General features: G+C 38.7%; 1 protein-coding gene across 1 annotated transcript in view; it reads right to left on the bottom strand.

Moving 5' to 3' along the window:
• The window catches only part of RBM18 (RNA binding motif protein 18), a 24,314-nt gene extending 6,839 nt beyond the window's left edge, over positions 1-17,475 (bottom strand). The window contains exons 1-3 of the mRNA XM_006890680.1: positions 17,347-17,475; positions 4,175-4,301; positions 987-1,073 (exon numbers count right to left, since the gene is read on the bottom strand). Of these exons, the coding sequence (XP_006890742.1) occupies positions 987-1,073; positions 4,175-4,301; positions 17,347-17,459 (327 nt within the window). The 5' untranslated portion in view covers positions 17,460-17,475. The remainder of the gene's footprint in view (positions 1-986; positions 1,074-4,174; positions 4,302-17,346) is intronic.
• Positions 17,476-21,600: the final 4,125 nt, after the last annotated feature.

Below are 21,600 nucleotides of genomic sequence, written 5' to 3'. Positions count from 1 at the left end.
GAGAGAGACTTCACCCTGAGTCATAAGGAAAAGGGGATGGCGTATTCTCTTAGCTACTTCCTGCTGAAAAGGGACGCTGTGGGTTTCAGGGTGAAGATCGAGATTTTATTTTCTTTTTCAGCCTGGACACTAAGCTTAAATATGATTCATTTCTATGACTCTTTGCTGAGAAGTTTGTTGGGTAGGACGTATGTGCAACATAGTTAAAGACTGAACTCTGACTTTTAACTGCCACATATCTTTTCAAAGGAAAAGTTTGTCAAGGTCCCACAGCAGAAAAAAAAGAGCATCAACTCCTGATCCATACACCTCACCAGCTTGGTGCCAGCTGCCATAGAATGAGATCCTCAAACCACCTCCCTGTCTCCTTTTTAATTGTCTTAGCTTTTTCTGTGCTCTCTGCCAAGAGACCAACTACAGGATAAGCAAGAGTGCTTATTGTCACTTCTCTGGACTTAAAAGACAATACAGGCACTGCAAAGTCCTACAAACCCACATCCTAATAACTTTCAAAATATCTGGATAAAGAGATGCCAGTGCTTTAAACATTCATACAAACCATCCATTTCTTAAGCACTTAGAGTAAACATATTCAAATTCTCCCCTGAGTTAAGAGGCTGGGAAGAGTCTAATAATGCCTAGAGCAACTAATTTTAAAAATAAATACATTTTTTTCCTCCAAAGAATAACCTCTACTAAAAAAAAAAGATAGAGGTTTGAGTATACACATCAGCCACATGGAAAAATCAATCAAAAGCAGGATCTGTGGGCATGTGGAAAGAAACAACGAAGGAACTTAATCCCTCCTGAGATGTTTCTCAAAAGAAAAATCTGGCAACACACATGGTAAATACAAGTAGGAGACCAAAGTATGACTGTTCCAGATGTGAAGAGGATTGGATGCAAATGGGTAAGTGGACAACTGTCTTTCAGAAAATTCATTCAGGATGAGGTCTGATGCTGCCTTTCTAGCCTCCGGTACGTACCTTGACTTGTGCGTGAGCCCATCGTACCACCAGTTTCTTGGATAGAGCCAGTTTGCCATTGAGACACTGGATGGCTTGTTCTGCTTCCTGTCCAGAAAAGGGATCAATGTTAGTTAAATGTTCAAATGCCAGAATCTCTGAAGGTACTGTCACAGGGCTTTACTACCTTTAATGGCTGAATTTCTAACTAAATTGATTTTGGTAATGATTGGCAAAGGCTTTACAGTAAAAAAATGCATAATAAAACAAAAGGTATGAACTTTCTGAAGTCAGTCAAAAATGCAAATCCTGGTTCTATCTTTTGCTAGCACTGTGATATTTAGCAGGTCTCTTAAATTGGAATATTAGCACTTTGTCACCTGTAAAATATGATTATCACTTGTTGGGCGGTAAAAGGACTCAAAAATAATCCATTGCCTGTTGTTAGGATTCAAAGTACATACAAAGAGCATAGAGTACGGACTCTACAAATCTTAATATTATTATTTTTATTAGTTGAATATTTCTGCACATTTCTGTTAGTTAGGGTAGCACCTACTAAGTTAAGAAATTACTTTCTTCAAGGGACCTGGAATTACATCTTGGACTATGGCTTCTTCCCTGGGTCCAAAATTGGGAGACAGTAATGGCTAAAAAAGTTTTAGGAGTGAGGGAAATGAGGTACAACGATGAGTGAGCCAAAGAGATTATGAACAAGGTATTTGTGTGAGTCAATCTGGCATCAGGTTTTCGTAACTTCAAAATCTTAACTATTCTTCTATCAGATTTATGTAAAAGGTTAAAAGAAAAAGTTAACTAAAAAAGTTTAAAGGAATTTCCTGAAGGTTGACTGACAATAGACACTCCTAAATCACTCCCAGGGGACCTGCCTGTATCTTCCTATCTGGTCAAAGCTGCTGTGCCTCTTTTGTGGCATTCAGCCATGTTTACTAGGATGAAGAAGTCCCTAAGGAATAGAAGAAGAAAGAAGTCCTAGAAGTTAGGGATCACCTGAGACTAAAGTGTACCCAGTAGGGTTCTCCTGGGTGATTCTATTGTTTCTTCAGAGCCTGCTCAGATGATACTCAACAAATATTTATTAAGTACCCAATGTGTGCCACGCATTTTTGCCTCATGATAACACAGCAAGTTAGTGGGATATATAAGACACTTCCTTCTTTTTTAAGTTTCATTTGGTGAAGCAGGACTTCAATGGCATTCTCTGTAATCAGATGTCAGCAGGGGATGTGTTTTATTTTCAAGTGAAAACTGAAGCTGAAAGAGGCTGAGACTTGCTCAAATTTAAGAAAAACTAGGAATATAAGTCAAGCTTTGTGTCTTAAAACTCACTGTTTTTAAACTAATCTATCTCAAAAATGACCAATGATTTTAATTGTCCTCAAGACACTTTATCATAATCTACCATTAGGGAAGAAAGAAGTATTTAAAAATGCTAGCCATATAAAGTGTTCTTTCAGTTTCTTCAAAAAACTTTAAGCAACTAGAATAAGAATGCATCACTTTCTGCCTGTAATACTTGCAAAAATTAGGGAGAATGAAAAATACCTGGCATTGTTAAGGAGAAATAACTAAATTTTCAAACAGACTCAGAATATACTAGTACATCATTTCTGGAAGGTAAATGGTAATTATATTAACAAAAAATATTCATGACCTTTGATCACAATCATATCATTCCATTACCATAAATATAGTAAATATGCATATAGTTACAGCTATAGATATTCACTAAGGTGCTATTCATACTAGGTAATCACTGGAGTCAACCTAACTATCTAGCAACTGGGGATTAGTCAAATTGTATTATAACTCATTTAACAAAATACTATGCAGTGATCAAAATGATGTAATCAATATCGAATCTAATGCAGCTTTTAAAAACTGAGGTCTTAAGATATTATGATAGGCAAGCTCTGGTGGCCTAGTGCTAAGAAGCTGGACTGCAATCCCAGAGGTGCGTAGTTTGAACACACCAGATGCTCTGCCGGAGGAGGAGGGACAATCTCCTCCTATACCAGTTAGATCTGATTTGATGGTGTACACACACACCCCCCCACACACCCACACCCCCAACAATTAAAAAAAATTATGATAAAATGCAACAAATACGGTATGTATCATAACATAAATAGGTATGATGAATAAAATAGGGTTTCTGTTGCTGCTGAGTCCATTTTGACTCATGGTGACCCTATGTACACAGCATAGCTGCCCAACAGGTCTTCCAAGGCTGCAGTCTACACAGAAGCAGATCACCACATTGTTCTCCTGTGGTTATTGAGTTCAAAGTACAGATCTTTTGGTTAACAATCAAGCACTTAAACATTACATCACCAAGGCTCAGTGATAAAATATTATAGAAGATCTTACTTATTTTATAGGTGTTTTATGTGTAGTATGTGTTATGAATTTGAAGAAAAAGAGACTGAAAAGATAGAAAATATTAATTATTATTAACAGGTAGTGGGGTTATAAGTGACTGATAAGACTTGATTTTTGGACTTAAATGTTATTATTTTTGATATTTATATTTTCATGTCTATATATTATTTTATAACAAATACAAATTATTAATAATAAAAATAATAAACAATAATTAGGAAAAGTCCTAACAAATTATTATAGAGTGAGAGCAATAGCTCTCTACTACATTACATTTCCTTACCTGTATGTGTGCACACGAAGAACTAAAACGGTAACAAAGAAAAAGCACAAGTCTGTCACGGGTAAAAGAGAATATGCTCTTCTGCATATTTTCAAATTTGTATAATGCATTTGCTCTGAGACACCAAAGGGAACATTTTTAAGAAATCAAAATAAAATAGAGCTTGTGGGTGGTTCACCACAAACAGGGTTTCTGCACCAGAGGAAAAATTATTGAAAGAAAAGGAGGCCCTGCCGGCTAGCAGCAAACAAAACAGAAAAGAACAGAAGAGGATGTCCACATACTTAGTATGGGCATCCCAAAACATTTGGTCAGAAAAATAGACCTTGAGCCTAGTGAAGGTTCATTCTGAAAGACATTCATTAATATATTTGCTGAAAATACACTTCAGTACTCAATACTAATATGCATAGGAATCAGACACAGCTCTTTTCTATAAGGGATCAATATTCTAGCAGTCAAGAGAGTAGTGCAAATAATTACAATATATTTGGTAAGTCCTATGAAAAGGAGGTTAAATTACCTGCTTAGTTTCGAAGTTAACAAAACAGTAACCCCGAGGTTGCCCCTCTAAAGCACCTGATTTGTGGAAGAGGAAGTCAAACTGCTTTACTTTGCCAAATTTCTGGAGGAGCTTGAGGAGGTGGTATCTGTGGAGAAAGAACAGCCATGAGTACAGAATGGGAATTTTCTTGGTTATTAGGTCTGCCGGGTAAGATAAAAGGAATAACTTGTCCCAGGGATAAAATCTTATGCTGCCCCCTCCTGCCTCGCCTTCCTTCAAACTGTTAGTGTATTTGGCAAACAGAGTTGTTTGCCTCTATTTGGAATAGGAACTAGGATTGTCATGGCTATGTGTCTGTCCAGCACAAAAACACCAAACAAAAACCCACACCTAACAAACAGCTGTCTGGCCCACAGGCACCATTTGTTTTTCTTTTTTGGATAAAAGCTCAAAAATAGTGTCGATTTATTTATTTTTAATTTCTTGGCAATGGAATAGTATTCATGAATAATTAGCTAGAACTCTAGCAGAAACACATATCCACACTCCAAAGCCAAACCTTACCCCACTTCTAGAACAAACAACGTAACAAACACATACATATTTATACATACAAACAGAACAACAGGAGCCTTTCCTATTAGATTTTATAGTTTAACCAGTATATCTAAATTGCACTTGTGAGAAACTGCCAAAAACCAAACCACAGCTAGAGGTGTTCTATAGCTGCTTGAGAGTTTCCATTCCTGATGTGACTGGACATTTGAACACCGTGGAACTCCAGCATGAGCGAGGCTGGTCTCTCACAGGGGAAGGGGCCAGTTCCTGTAAGTAATCCAGCTGTGGATAATTAACCAACCCCAGCTGCCCTGACACAGTTATATGCTGGGATATGGTCAAGAATGCAGATGGCCAAAAAAGAAATTTATTCCATGCACAATGTCCACCCCAAGATTTTGCTTGCCACTCTGTCCTGCATCCTCTTCTTGGATTCCTTATTCTCAAACATATTTGGTTTCTATAGAGCTTTTGAGTTATTCAAACAGATGTGGCCTTAACAGGTTGCTGTGGCCAATCTCAATTTCGACTTCCTGTCATCTGATGTAAGGGTGAGACAAACCAACAGCTCTCCCGTTTCCTTTTCCTCTGGCCTTCCTCCTGGCATCCTCTACACTATTCAAATGGAGTCAAGGCTTTCTCTAAACAATGCTGTCCCTGTGATACTAAAAAGGTATCAGACCACATGCTAAATCTGTTATTACTGGGAATTCTACCCCACAGGGAGTCAGTAAAGTTGTCGTTAAGGCTGCATTTATATTCGCATTGTTTTTACTAAGAGAAACTCATCAAGATTTGATTCTTGAGTGAGAATTTCCTTTGGGAGGCAGATATTATGTGTGTGTGTGTGTGTGTGTGTGTGTGTAGGTATGTGTATATATGAAATTAATCACAAGTTATACTAAATTCGATACCAATGCACATCAACAAGCAAGCCTCATTACCCTGGATCAGGTAGGTGCCTGACACAAAGTGAAGCAAAGAAGACATAACACAGGCTTAGAACAGAACTAGGGCAGGAGGTAAGACCCCAAGGCATATTATCGATATTACTCTGGTCTTTGAAAATGTTTTGAAAGGCGGGGTGGGGTGGGGTAGGGTTTGGAATCCAACCTGTGGCTTCCTACTTTCCATAATCCCAACCTCCATCAAGAAACAGTGCTCTTGATGGTAGGAATGTGAAAACTGATACTCAGGAGAAAGGGGAAATCTCAAGTGTAAATTCTAGCATTGCTGGGTTTTTTTGACTAGGCCAACAGTAATGAGATTTTTCTCAAATACACAGACAGATGAGCTACAAGGGTCCTTCCCTGAGGGTCTTTAATTCACCTGTGTCTTCCACTTACAGCACCCATTCACACTTTAACCCAGCACCAACTGCCATAGAATGGTGGGTCAAAATGGCTTAACAGAGGGTTTCTGTCAGCGGGTCATCTTTTCATTAGCGCCATTCTGTTTAATAGCAGGAAGATAGGGCTACTGGTATTTCCTAGGAAATGAATTTTAATTCACAGGGGAAAAAACATGCCAATAGATTATCCTTTGAAAAGCTAACAAACACATTCTGCCTGTGAGGTGCGACCTTAAGATTCCAGAAACATCTGCTTAGGCCTATGTCTTTCAAGTTCTCTAGGATTTCTTTTCTTGTTTGGTAATTTCTCGAAATTATCGGAACACTGAAACAAAAGGAATGACATGTTTACTATTTTGCTTCCTGGAGATGGATACTGCAAACTCTGATAGTGAAACAAGTTTAAAGACTCTTGCTTTCACATCTGCAAGCACTTTTATCTGCTGCTGAAGTATGGGATAACTTGCTACTCATCACAGGCTTGCTTCACTTAATGAAATGTGGGCCCCACAGCCTCCAGGAGGTAGAGAATTAGCAACACCATTCCCATACATATTTCTGCAACTTAATCAGTACTTTCTGCAATGGTTCTTTCAAACACCTTCCCTAATGGCTTAGAAAAATTAACAGAAATGCTAAAATAGATAAATCTTGTGTGCCAAGAACTATAGTGTTTATACTTGGGACTATCTAGATGAATAAAACTATATGGTCCCTGCCTTCAAGGAGGAAACATTCTAATCAGGAGTAAGAGAAATAGAATAAATTACAAAACTATGTGACACTGACACATAATGGTTTTTATATGTACAAGAATGCACTGATGACGGAGGTCTAATTACGCAGGAAGGCATTTGTCAAGAAGCCTTTGCAAAAGGAGTGAGATATTGAAGCAGTGTGTGTCAGTGAGATGAACATGTGCAAAGACATGAGAGGATGAAGGTGAAAACAAGTCTAACCTATTGGAAGAGCATGGGGGAAAGGCAATAAGAAATGAGGCTGAACATGCAAGCAGATAACAAGCTGTGAGATGTTTTCTGCTTTGTTAGGAAACTTTACTTTATTGCTATAGGCAGTGGGAAACAAATAAAATGACATTTATGATAATTTTTAGTGCACATTTGGTTTTAGAGATAATTTTCTTCACAAACTTAAAGAAATGATGAAGTGATGCTTTATGCTCTATGCTACAAGGTACTATGTATTTCATTAATGTTCTACTGTGTTTCAAATTCAAGAAATTAAGGATGTTTGAGTAACAGCAAAGGTGATATCAGACAAACCAAAGCATAAAAGCAGCAGGCACAACAAAGGAAAACTAAGGGCAGAGAGTTTCTTCAGGAGTAAATAGATTGTTCTCCCATGCTCCTGCCAATATTCTCACTTGCATTCTCCATTTATGTATCTCTGAAAATCTTCACTGGACGGATACTTTCGCCTGGATAGTGGCTAATTATTTAAACTTAACTGAGCTCCTCTCCACTACAAACTGGTGCTCTTTTCCAGCTGTCCCACTAGTCAGTAGAGGAGTTCTAAAATCTGCAGGGAAGAAATAGTAGGATATCAGTTAACTCTGTACTCTTCTTATTTCTTCATCTCTCAGACCTAATTTTCTTTCTCTTTTCAACTTATATATTGATGGCTAATTGCCATACCAAAATATCAATTTCATGAAAATCTTTTGTTCAATACCAATGCTAAATTTCTTCTATAGGAAATCTGAACTCATCTGAATAATTTCTCGTAGTGTTCTATCTATCCAAATACCATTTAAAATATAATTTATTCTTTAGTTAGAATTGTTTTCCTGATAGTCTCACACCTATTTCTCTTATTCCTACTTAAGTAGCTTTATTTCTGATTCTCCCTTCACTAAGGAGGTTCCTATTAGAACTTATCTGACCATAACAACTATGAGATATAAGAATAGCAGTAAGAATAGCAAAATTCAACACAGCAGCAAGTAACAAATGCTGGTGAGGTTCTTTATTCACTGTTGGTAGGAGTGTAAAATGGTGCAACCACTATAGAAGGCAGTATGGTTCTTTCTCAGAAAGTTGCAAATAGAGATACCATTTGACCCAGCAATTCCACTACTGGGAATATACCCTAAAGAAACCAGAACTGCCAACCAAGCAGATATATGCACACCCATGTTTATTGCTGCTTTGTTCATAAGAGCAAAGAGTTGGAAACAACCCAAGTGCCCATCAACAAATGAAAGGATAGAGAAGCTGTGGTACATTCACACAATGGAATATTATGCAGCACTGAAAAACAAAGAACTCATGAATTATTATACAAAATGGGTGACCATGGAGGACATTATGTTGAGTGAAATATCTCAGTCACAAAAATACAAATACTGCAAAACGCCACCGTTATAAAACAGGACTGACATGGGGGTTGGAGGAAACTAAGAAAAGAGGGGCTAAATAATGTACACAGCATTGAAACAGATGAGGGAGAGACCTGTATAAAAGGAATATATGATTAGGTATTACTGGCATGACAAGAGTCCAGAATAAGAAATGTATAGTAAAGTGGGCTGGGGGGGAATTCATATAATAATGAAAGAATTTTTTTCCAAAGGAAAAAAGAGAACTTGGGGGGGAGGGGCAGGGAGGAACATGTTTAACAATGAATGAATGAATGAAAATCCAAGTTCTTTATAAATTTCATTAAACTTTTAATTTAAAAAAAAAAGAACTTATCCTGGCAATAATTTAATCCACATCCTTGTTTTGTAGACGAAGTGAAGCCAAGAGAAATAGGAGATTTGTATTTGCAGGCTATACTGCAAGGTGCAAGTTAATAGCAATGAAATGTTATTTCTTTTGCTTTCTCTAAGTGTTCCAACTATTTTACCCATATAACTTTTCCTCTCTCTTAATTCTGGCATTGTTAACAAAGAAATTGGTCTACAGATCTATGAATGTCACTAAGGATGAGACTATGTCTGATATTTTCCTGAATTTGTAAGAAAAGAACCAAATGGAGATCTATCAGTGTTCTTAACATATCTATAAGAGAACTTTGAGACACAGAAAACGCTTAGTTGGGAGTCAGTTATGAATCTCTTTTTGGCTACTAAAATGCCTAGTACAATTTTATGTATATGTAGTAGCTGCTCATTTAACTCTTGGTGATGAGATGAAAATAGGTTGCAAAAGTAACAACAAATAGCTTTTAACCAGTGTCTACTGTGTGCCTGACACTGATCTAAGTGTTTCAAAATGATTCTCTACTCTGATCCTTATTACAATTCTGTTAAGTACTCTTTTATCCTCATTTTCAAATGAGAAAACTGAGGGTCAGAGAGGCTAAATAGACACACTGCAGAGCAAGGAGTAATATAAATTCTATTGGAGATATACATGAAAATATTATCAGGTAAAAGCAATGGTAATTTAGAGACTTGCTTCAAGGTGGGGTACAGAAACAAGACTGGTCAGGAGTTGATAATGTTAACATGAGATGACAGGTTCATAGTGATTCATTATATTATTCATTTATTTTTGTAGATGTACAGAATTGTTAAGTTGCCACCAACTCATAAGGACCCTATGAACAAGGGATGTGAACCTTGCCTTATTTTGTGCCATCCTCACTGTTACAGTCACTCTGTCAATCCATCTTGTGGAAGGTCTTCCTCTCTTTCGCTGAACCTCAATAGGAAACCAATAAAATGGCATTTAAGCTTACTTCTTTTTAGAGTAGAATATATTTTAGGAAAAATTTCTTTATAAACTTATATATATTATGAAGTGGGTGTTTGTGCTATGCCTGAAATTTTCTATAAGAAAAATTTCTGAAGAGAAAACAAAAAACCGTTTTGGCCTGGCTTATGAATCACACTTATAACTACCAAACGATACAACTTTTCAACTGAATCATAAAAATAATACCCCATAATTCAGGACAAAGACAAAACATTAAGTGTCAACAGAAACCAACTTTATATGTTTGTAAACCATGCTTATGCAGTGGCTCTTCATTTGGCTTTCTTTAAAGCACACTTAACATTTGAAAAGAAAGTCAGTCCCTTGTAGTGGAAATCACAGTGTACAAAACAAATAATGTCTAAGGACATGAACATTAACTTTTTTGGTTTCCTTGTTGAAGGCACTGCTGTTGTTGTTGTATAATGATATTTGGGGATATTGTTAACCCTTAAGAGTCAGATTGGCTTCCACAAAGCTTAAAGATATTTGGAATATACTTTGTGTAGCGAGAAAAGATGTCAGTCTCCTCCTGTGCGATTAACTGCCTCTGAAAACCCACCAGAGGGTCAGTTATGGGTTGGTTCTGACCTTATGGTTCACAACAATAGTGACTATTCAGTTACTTGGACTGGTAGTATATTTGAGCATGTTGTTACGTGCCGTTGGGTCGCCTGCGACTCATAGCAACCCTATGTACAACAGCCCTAAACCCTGCTCTATCCTGTGCCAATCTTACTGTTTCTGACTCACCTATCCTCATTACCCCAATCACTGAATCAATCCATCTATCTCATCAAGGGTCTTCTTTTCCTGCACTGTCCTTCCATCCTCCCAAGCATGACGTCCCTTTCCAAGGACTGGTCCCTCCTTACAACTTGTCCAAAATATGTCAGATGAAGCATTAAAATTAGTCCTATCATTAATTACATCAGTAAACTAAGCCAAGTCACTTAGTCATTTTCCCTAGTAACAAAGGTAAAATTAAGTATTAAATAAGACCAACACACAATGTTTGAACTAAAAGAAATGTTCAGATCATTTAGTTGAATGTTTTCCTTTTACAGGTAAAAGTACATATGGTACAAATGTATTTAAGAGGTCTCAGAATATAGAAGAATGACCAAAGGTTTGAATTCCATCAGTTACAGTACATCATCATTCCCCTGAATGCAAATCTTTAAGGTTTATAGTCATACAAATATTCTTGGCACTTAGCTGACCCTAAAATAGTATTACAACAACAAAGTGAAGATAAACAAACAAGAAGTAAAATAATACGTTAGACAGTCAATTGGGAATGCTTGTTCAGTGACAGGAGCACTGTATAAGTAACAGACATGAATGACTAGATATAAATGTCAAAACATCGAGTGGAAGCTTTTTTGGAGGGTGGGTTATAATTACAGTGTTTTACTTACTCTGGTGGCTTAGTGGAAGACAGTTGTGCTGCCAACTCAAAGGCATGCAGTTAGAATCCACCAGCTTCGCCATAGGGGAAAGACAGACACTCTCCTCCCATCAACTGCCTCTGAAAACAGGCTGGAGGGTCAGCCACGGGCAGTTTCAACTTGAAAGTATACCTTAACAACAGCAACAATAAAAGTTTATAGGAAGAGACTGTCCAGCTTTTTGCTTCAAAGGAGCTGGTGGATTTGAACTGCTGACCTTTCAAATAGCAGTCCAACACATAATGCCCTATGCCATGAGGGCTTCTTTAGCATTCATATTAGAAAATCTTTATTACAATTTCCCTTTAAACAAGGTGAGAGGAGGACATTTGTGTTACAGAGTAAAACTGTTCCACGTGGCTTTTTTTGCCTATAATCTTTATAAAAGTACATTACTACGTCTTTCTTCCATAGCATCTCTGGATGGATTTGAACCATCATTAGGCTGTTTTAGTAAAAGGCATTCAAATTAGCTTTTAAAAGAGATCTGGAAGGAGCGTGAAAAGTAGCAGGAATATGCATAGGAAAGGAAAGGTGTTTTGAAGGAGGAAACAACAGCAGCTAGTAGCAATTTCCTCTCCTTCACGGACTCCCCATTTTTCCAAGCATGATATCCCTAGGCCAACTGGTAGCATCATGTTGGATGGAGAAGAAACTGAGATTGTTAACAATTTCACCTTGCTTGCTTCCATAATTAACACTTTTGGCACTGTCGCTGTTGTTAAGTGCCATCAAGTTGTAGGTAACTCATAGCGACCCTATGAACGAAAGACCTGAACACTTGTATACTTTCATCCTTTCTCCAGGTTCATAGGGTTTCTGGAGGTAAGCCATTTCGGAAGTGGATACCATTACTGTTTCCAAGCTTGTTTTAATCGGGGAGCTCCAGCCAACACTGTCCACCATGGGTGACCATTATTGCATCTGACACATCAGTGTCAGTGTTCAGCATCACAGCAACCACGAGATACCTCTGTATAGCAAGTGGACAGACCAGGGCTATATGACCTAGAAGAATGTTTGAACTAACAACCAGAGCATGGTTCAAAATCCATGAGCTCCTTCATTCCATTCCTCCATAAGTATGCATTCTCATTGGCTCTCATCATCATAAAGCACCCATCTGGGAGTATCCCGCTGCTGCTTCAATTTCCTCTCATTCTGATGCCACATATTTCTTCATAGAGTCTTACTTCTTTAATGATTTGTCCACCATATAGACTGAGTACACGTGAGGATAGGATACATATATAAACAGAAAATTAACAAAGGCCTTAAGCCCTTCTGTAACTATCATCATTTCTCCAAGTTTTTAGACTTTCCATAGGCATGTAGTTTAGGAAGTGGATGCCAGTCCGGCTTCCAAACCTGAATCTGGGAGTGCCAACAAAAGCTGCCCATGATGGGTAGCCAATGATGGTATTTGACACACAGATGGCCCAGTTGTCCGTCATCACGGCAACTCTGTTATTTCAGTAGAGCAAATAGAGAAAAAATGGGAAACCCTCCACACACACAATCCACACAAATTCTCAACCAAAACAAGAGCTCCATCATATAGAGTCCACCACTTCACCTAACTCCAAAATGGAGACAAGGGCCAAGCTTTATATGTAGCTGTTGTTGTCATTTAGTGTAATCGAATGGTGACTATAAACAAAAGACCCTAACCTTGTTCTATAAAAATTGTCCTCTAAGTTCATTGAGTTTCCACAGGCATGTTTAGGAAGTGGGTGGCAACTCCTGTTTTCCAAGCCTGTCTTAATCTGTGAACTCTTCCAGACACTGCCAACCATATATAACCATTATGGCAACTGATGCAACCACTGGCACGCCATTTGTTATCACAGGAATCCTAAGTCACCTAAGTACAGCGAAATGATAGAAAAGAGCTGTACCACACAGGAAATGTTCATTTGAAATAAAATTAAATCAGGCCCGAAAGCTGTAGGCCCAAGGGCCCAAACGACTTGTTTTAAACAAAAAAAATTCTCAGCTTCTGCCCCAGTCACTCACTGGCCTCAAGCAGAGGTTCCCAGCCTACTCTCACCACTGACCAAGAGTCCAGAGCCGTCTTCTATGGCACTTGCAGTCAGAAAATCAAAAGACAAATCACATTGGAAAAAACCTGCTACCAGGGACCTCTCCAGAGTGCTGAAGAACAAGAATGTCAGTCTGGAGACTGATCCAGGCCATAGTCTTTGCAATTACTATGTATCAGAGAGCTCAACAAATGAATAAGGATGACAGTAAATAATTGATGACTTTGAGCTGTGGTGCTGGAGAAGAGTGTTGAGCAAACCATGGACTGCCAGGAGAACAAACAGGTCTGTCCTGAAGAGGATGGAACCAAGTTGTTCCTTGGAGGCAAGGATTTTGAAGCTCTCATATACTTTGGGCACGTTGCCAGGAGGAACTAGTCCTTGGAGGGACATCATGCTTGGAAAGGTGGAGTGACAGTGAAGGAGAGAAAGATCCCAGATGAGATGGATTGACACAGTGTCTGAGGTAATAAGGGCAGGTGTGTCAGAGACAGTGATACTGGCTCTGGATAGGGCAGAGTTCTAAGCTATTGTGAACAGAGTCACTATGACTCTCATGTGACTAGATGACACATAACAACAACAACATGTCTAAAGCATGTGAGATGAATCTTCACCATACTTGCTTCCAAGAAGAAATCTACAAACGAGCGCAGAGCATTTAAAAAAAGAATAGTAATTTTATTGTAAATTATTTACGTCGGATTTTTTCTTTATTATTATTAATTTTTTTAGGCGAACAGTAAAGAAAATAATGAACGATTCCAATGCAGGTAGGTGTTGCTGAGACCTGGCTACTAACTTTGTTTTGAATGTTTTGGCTATTTGGATGTTTTGTATTTATGTGGTGAGAGTGAAATATATCTTTATCCATGATGATAAAAAAAAAAAAGAAATCTAGTTGGTCTTTCTCTAAGTAAGACATATGCTTAGAAAGGCACAGGGTCAGTATAGGAGAGGAAGGCTTAATGAGATAGACTGATGTAGTGTCTGTGGCAAGGGGCTCGAATGTGTCAGGGATAAGGATGGCACAGGATAGGACAAAATTCAGAGTGCTGTTCACAGTGCTGCCATGAGTTGTACTTGACAGCACTTAACAACAACAGTAGAATTTTGGGGTGGGAAGTTAATTACTTATGAAAACTAGAGGGTGCTCTGCAAACTTTTATAAAGCTTATTAGAAATTTAGAGAATTGGGCAAATCTGCTGCTAGGCTCTTTTAAAATGCTAAAGAGCAAGATGTCACTTTTAAAGACTAAAGTGTGCCTGACCTAAGCCACGATCCTCAACAAGACAGAATGACACACTGATTGCAGCAATGGGCTCAAGTGTGTCAGAGACAACGAAGGTGGCACAGGAAAGGGCTGGGTTCAGATCTATTGTTCACAGGATCACTATGAATCCACAGCACCTAACAACAACACACACATGTGAAAGTTGGACAATAAAGAATTACTGATGTTTTTGGACTATATGATATTAGTGAAAAACACTGACTATCCCACAGATTGCCAAAACCAAACAAGGACATCTTGGACAAAGTGCGTCCAAGGGTGCTTCCTGGAGGCATGGATTGTCTCCCACACTTTGAACATGTGAGGAAAGGCCAGCCATTGGAAAAGACATCATATTTGAAAAAGTAAGAGGAAGACTCAACAAGATAGACTGACATAGTGACTGCAACAATAGGCTTGAGCATGTTGGAAATTATGAGGATGAAGCAAGACTGAGCAAGGCTGAGACAGGATCACTATAAGCCATAGCTGTCGTAACGGCACCTAACAAAAGTTATCATTCCAGGCATATACTTCAAATTATGACATAAACTGAGATGGCAAATGTCCATGTGAACCCTTCCACCAAACATTAGGGCACAATTAGAACAAGTGTCTCATTACTGGGATGTGAAGGCAACACAACAAACATGGTTTCCACACTTTATATTTCCATTCAGACAAGCAGAGGTGGGAATGGAAAGTACTCCTGGGGAACATCACCTTGTAACTTGAATTTCAGATGATGCAAACAGATTCTCTGAATCATGAACATTAATTTGGATGTTAAGTAGTATAAACATCCAGTGTTGAAGATATGAACCATATAAGCAAACAGGAATAAACCTGCTCAGAGTCCCTGATATCAAGACAAACATTATACAGGAGTAACACATAATAATAAAGGGATTTCAGGTCTTTTGTTCCTAGGGTTGCTATGAGTCGTGCTCGACTTGAAGGCAATCAACAACAATTTCAAAAGGGCTGCAAATGTACCCATATTTAGCTGACCTTTGCTTGAGGAAGGCCCAAGGCACTAAATTTGCTGTCACGATTCCAATTAATAAATTTACATCCATTTCCTCACTCCCAATTTCTTCTTTTTTTTTTTTTTTTTTAGGAATTAAGAGTCTTTATTGGGCTCAGACCAGGAGACCATTGCTCTTGAGGACCTCTGTGTACTTGCTGATCCTCTTCTCTAGGATTTTCTCTGCCTGTTTTCGTAGTCTCATGATCTGCTTCTTCTTCCGGTAATGCATCTTGGCCTTCTCTTTCCTCTTCTCCTCCAGGGTGGCCGTCACTGTCTGGTCACTCCCAATTTCAATCTATGTCCTCCTCGATGGTACCCAATAACAACTTCTCATTCTAGACTTAATCAAGCAAGTTCCTTCATCTCTTTTCCTCTTGCCTTTATGTCTGTTGTAAAGAGAGTCATTTCTAGGACTAATAATATATTCCATACTTGTGTTAGGCAGTGACTCCATGCAGCTTAACCCATTTACCCATTACTACTTTGTCCCTAGCAATCTTCCCGCCTCTATTGGATGAAAAGGGGAAGAAAAACCTTTTCAGTAGGAAATTCCTTTCCATTATAAAGGCTGTGATGGAAAGAGGTGCCAGGACAATTCAATTAGTGTTATGACCTTGGGCAAGGCACTTCCTTCTCTCAGGCTTCAGTGTCCTCAACTGTAGAATAAGAGAGTTAGATCCTACCAGTGGTGTTCAAGTGTGTCCTATGGAGCCCTAGAAATTTCAGAGCCTTACCAGGGATTGGCAAGGAAGGACAGCAGCTGACAAAAGGGTGTAGAAGCCTCTTCTTTTCATTAGAGCAGATCCGAGCCTTTATTTTATATATAGCTTCTGGTTACTTTAACTTTAAGGAGCCTGGTGGCATAGTTATATATTGTACTGCTAACCAAAGGTCTAAGGTTAAAATATACCAGTTGCTCTACAGGAGAAAGGAAGACAATCTCCTCTTAGCAAGATTTATAGTCTTAGAATCCCAAGAGGGTCAGTGTGAATCAGGATCTATTGGACAGTTGTCTAACTTTAAGAAAGGAGTTCTAAAGATTTAAAAAGTATGAAAACTCTTTTAACATGACATCTGTATACACTGTTGTTGTTGACTATGTTGAGTTGGAACTCATAGCTGGCCCTCTAGTGAGTGTTCAGAGGCAGTAAATTGCACAGGAGGAGACTGCCCATCCTTTTTCCCATAGAGCAGCTGGTGAACTCATACCTTAGAATTGGCAGTGTGATCCTTTACCACTAAGCCACCAGAGCTCCTTATTCAATAGGCACTCACATAACGTAATGAATGAAACCCAAAAGGACTAGGATGACATCTAAGATTCTTTCTAGCTATGATTCCTATATGAGGCTATAAATATGTAACACTATGTAGGAATTATAATCAAGTGATACTTTTTTGTCTGTTGGCAGAAGTCTTCTGCTTATTCTTTCACTGCCCTAGGTTGATTCTAGAAGATAATTTCCTATAACCTCTGGATAAAAAGATTCAAATACTGGAAATGAGAGAACCTCTTTGGCAGGAAGGTTATATGCAGCACTTGTTTTAAAGGATATCTAAGTCTCTGCTCCTAAAGCGAAAGAATCACATAGGAAAAATGACAAACTAACAGCCTAATAACACCATGAAATCCCTTCAAAGATAAAGGAAAGCATAAATAAAAGGATCAAAATACATCCTACACTATCTGAAATTCTTCTGTACACAATCAGTGCAAACTTCCCATTTTTGCAGGAAATAAAGAAAGGTGACTTAGGCTTACTCTGTGATTTTGGGATCCAGGTTGCCAATCCATAACCGGTGCCCTTCCTGTAGGGAGCCCTCTGAAAGGATAGATGCATTTTCCAGGGGAAGAGTTTTGGTTTCTGCTTCCATCAATCTCTATGCAATACTAAAAACAAAAGTGAACATTTAGGCAGGAGAGAAGCAACACCATGTGAACATGAGACTTTAAATTCAATCCAACAAACATTTATTCAAGGAGGGCATGCCTTCCAGGCAGTCCTTCAAAGACATCAGTTAGACCACAACCAGGGCCCCTGCATCAGTTCCCTTGGGACAGCAAGTCTGGCAGTGAGAACAGAGAAGTTGCCATTTAAGGTAAAAGGGGGTGTGGTTCTATTTGTAGAAAACTAAAGTTTTCCTCCTCCCAAGCCAGAGGCTGACTGGGCAGGAGGCCAAAGTCTCTATTACTACATGAAACTCCTGTCCAACCACCACCACCCAAAATAAGCCCTAAAACCCATTAGGAGAACAGGCTCAAAGGCACTAGAGGAGGGAGAGTAGCAATATAATTTTCCTTGTGAAAGAAGCAATATTGTTGTTGTTTGGTGCCGTCAAGTGAATTACACTCACAGGGACCCTATGAACGAGAGATAGGAATTGTGCCCTTCCCTGCACTATCCTCACAATCTCGACTAGCCTCACAATCTCAACCATGCCTAAGTATTAGCTGTTATCATATTCGGGAGCTCTGGTGGCCTAGTGGGTAATAAGTACTGCCAACTCAATGGCACGTGGTTCAAATCCATCAAAAGCTCTGTGGGACACAGATGGGCAATTTCCTCTATGAGATTTATAGCCTCTGAAAACTTCTAAAGATTCGGCTAGGGGTTGGTTCCAACTTGATGGCACATAACAACAAAAATTTATCATACTTAATATTTGGAGAGAGATTAGGAAGAAAGAATTAATTTTCTTCTAAGTTCCACCACTCCTTACCCAACCTCAGTCAAATTATTTTACCACTCTTGTGCCTCAGTTTCCTCATTTCCAAAATGAAGATGATATCTGATAAGAGCTGTTGAGAGGATTCGGTGAGTCAGTACAAGCAAAGTATTTAGACTAGTGTACGGCACAAGAAAGTACACAAATAACAGTGTATGGCACCAGGAAGTAATTACTAGCCTTACAGCCAAAACAGAGGCATGGACATGATGAATGTGATAGTGGAAAGAACAAAAAGCTTGGGATTTGAATGCCTAGTGTCAAATATCAGTATTTGACTCAAAGTCACTTCTAAGCTTCAGTTTCCATCTCTAAAATAATCTCTGTTATAATCTGAGGTTGCTGAGAGGACTACAGAGGAAATAGTGAATTTAAATTACAGACTTATAAAATGTATTATGTGGCTGCCGAGTCTAAAGAGGCAGAACTGTCCCATGGTTGACCCTCTGGTGGGTTTTCAGAGGCAGTTAATCACATGGGAGGAGACCGCCCATCCTTCTCCCATGGAGCTGCTGGTGGATTCAAAACACGTGTCTTGGGGATTGCAGCTTCTTACTACTAGGACACCAGAGAGAAATGAAAGATAAAGGGGTTTAGAAGGGTAAGCGGTGCCACATTTTACAACTCTGTGCTATATAAAATATGACAACATATACCCAGAAGTGCATGAGAAGTAAGCACTGTTAGAACCCTCTTAATGATGACAGCTGAAGATACTGAACACAACCCTGAGGATTTAAATTACAACAGGCCTTACAGAAATGTTTTCAGAATGTGTTTATCTACCCCTCACACATGAGGATTATTTTTATTCCTCTCCAGAACACATATTAAATCTACTTAATAATATAAGGCAAGCAATTACTAACTGGGAAATCTTGGTCTATGTGCTGGAAATACAGCAATGAATAAGCATACCCATTGACAGGAAGGTAAAACTGACATAAATCCCATAAATTAAAACTGTAGGTGAAATATTTCCCATTTCCATTTTCAGAAATTATTAACTATTTTTAAAAATATATTTCTTGACATTGTATTTTCTAAGCATTGTGGAGGTACAGGGGAACCACTAGTGTAAGCAAAGTCTCTGCCTTCAGTATGTTTATATTTGAGATGAGCGTACTGAAACAGAAGCAAAATAAATTAATGTGATATATTTAATAGTAAGGGAGCTCTGGTGACTGAGTGGTAAGGACCTGTGCTACCAATCCAAAGACAGGCAGTTCAAATCCACCTGATGCTCCATGGTAGAAAAGATAGATGGGCAGTCTTGACCTGTGCAATTTACTGCCTCTGAAAACCTGCTGGAGGGTCAGCTCTGAATTGGTTGCTACCTGATAATCAATAACAATAACATTCAGGGACCTCTCCAGAGTACTGAAAAGCAATGATGTCAGTTTAGACACTAAGGTGTGCCTAATCCAGAACATGGTCTTTGCAATTACTTGGTATGCATCAGACAGCTAGACAATGACAGAAGAAGGATGACAGAAGAATTGATTACTTCAAATTGTGGTACTAGAAGAGTCTTGAACATACCATGGACTGTCAAGAAAACAAATGGGTCTGTCATGGAGGGAATGAAACCAAGTTTTCCCGAGAAGGCTAGGATTTTGAAGCTCCATCTCACGTACTTTGGGCGTGTGCCCAGGAAAGAACAAGTCCTTGGAGAAGGAGATCATGCTCAGAAGAGTAAAGGGACAGTGCAGTAGAGGAAGACCCCAGACAAGATGGATTGATAAAGTTAACTGGGGCAATGAGGGTTGGTTTTGGAATTAGTGAGAATGGCTCAGGACAGGGCAGGGTTCAGAACTGCTGTACACAGGGTCACTATGGGTCTCAGGTGACCCGATGGCACATAACAACAACAAATGCAAATACAAAAAGACTGTGATTGAACTACTTTAGATTGTGTAAAGAGGGAATGTCTCCCTAAAGGAGAAAGCACTTGAGCTGAAGCTTAATAACAGGATCTTCTAGTTGTTTCATGTTTTAAAAACAGCAATAATACTAATAGCTATTAATACCACAGGAAGGTATCATGTTTTAGTGGGAAGAATAGAGGACACAGGGCCACAGAAATCTGGATTAAAATCCTGGCATTTGTGCCTACTTAGTGTGTCTTTCTTGAAGCTTGAATGATTCAGGAAGCATTTAAAAAGTGGAGAGAATACACAGAGTTACTACACAAAAAAGAAATGGCTGACATTGGAAGTAACATATGCTAAAGGAAGAAGCTACATTGAAGGTATTAGCAAAAAATAAGACCCCAGGAATCAATGGGATACTGGCTTGTTCCAAACAACAGATGCAACTCTGGATGTACTCACCAGCTGAAAGACAGCTGCCTGGCTAATCAACTGCAAAAGACCCATATTTTGTTCCCATTCCCAAGAAAGGTGAACCAACAGAATGTGGAAATTATTGAATGTTCTCATTAATACCACATGCAAGTAAAATATTATTAAAGAGCATCTGAAAACAGTTAGAAGAGTACACTGACTGAGAACTTCCAAACTGGGTTTAGAAGAGGCTGTGGCACTAGGGATATTATTGCTGATATCAGATGAATTTTGGCTGAAAGCAGAGAATTCCAGAAGAATATCTGTTTGCATTTTATTGATGATGCAGACATTTACCTGTATAGATTATAACTATAGCTAACCTTGAGAATGGGAATTCCAGAATACTTAATTATGCTTACATTAAGTCTATACTTAGACCAAGAAGCTGTCTTCCAAACTACGCAAGGGAACAGAGCATGGTTTAAAATCGGGAAAGGTATTCATCAGGGCTGTAGCCTCATTCCATACCTATTCAATCTGTATGCTGAGCAAGTCATACAAGAAGCTGGACTTATGAACAAGAGTATGGTATCAAGTTCAAAGTAAGTCTCATCAACAACCTATGTTACACAAATGATACAAGTTTGCTTGCTCAAACGTGAGAAGCACCTGAAGTGCTTGCTGCAGAAAATCAGACTGCGGCCTTCATTATGGATGGCTTCTCATTACCAAGAAAACAAAAATCCTCACCAAGGTGACATCATGATAGATGAAAAAATGAATGAAATTGTCAATGATTTCATCTTGTTTGGATCTACAGTCAACACCCTTGGTACCAGCGGTTAGGAGACGTATAGCATTGAGAAAGTATGCTGTCAGGAATAGCTTTAAAGTCCTGAAGATCAATCACGTTAGTTTAAAGACTAAGGTGCACCTGATTAAAGCCACAGTCTTTCCAATCAACTGCTATGTAACTGAGAGCTAGACAATGAATAAGGACA

This window comes from Elephantulus edwardii, unplaced genomic scaffold (assembly GCF_000299155.1).
Source record: "Elephantulus edwardii isolate Elephantulus edwardi_28Jun2011 unplaced genomic scaffold, EleEdw1.0 scaffold00092, whole genome shotgun sequence".
Classification (NCBI taxonomy): domain Eukaryota; kingdom Metazoa; phylum Chordata; class Mammalia; order Macroscelidea; family Macroscelididae; genus Elephantulus; species Elephantulus edwardii.
The sequence above is the reverse complement of the archived record's forward strand: the minus strand, read 5'-3'. Positions and strand labels throughout refer to the sequence as shown.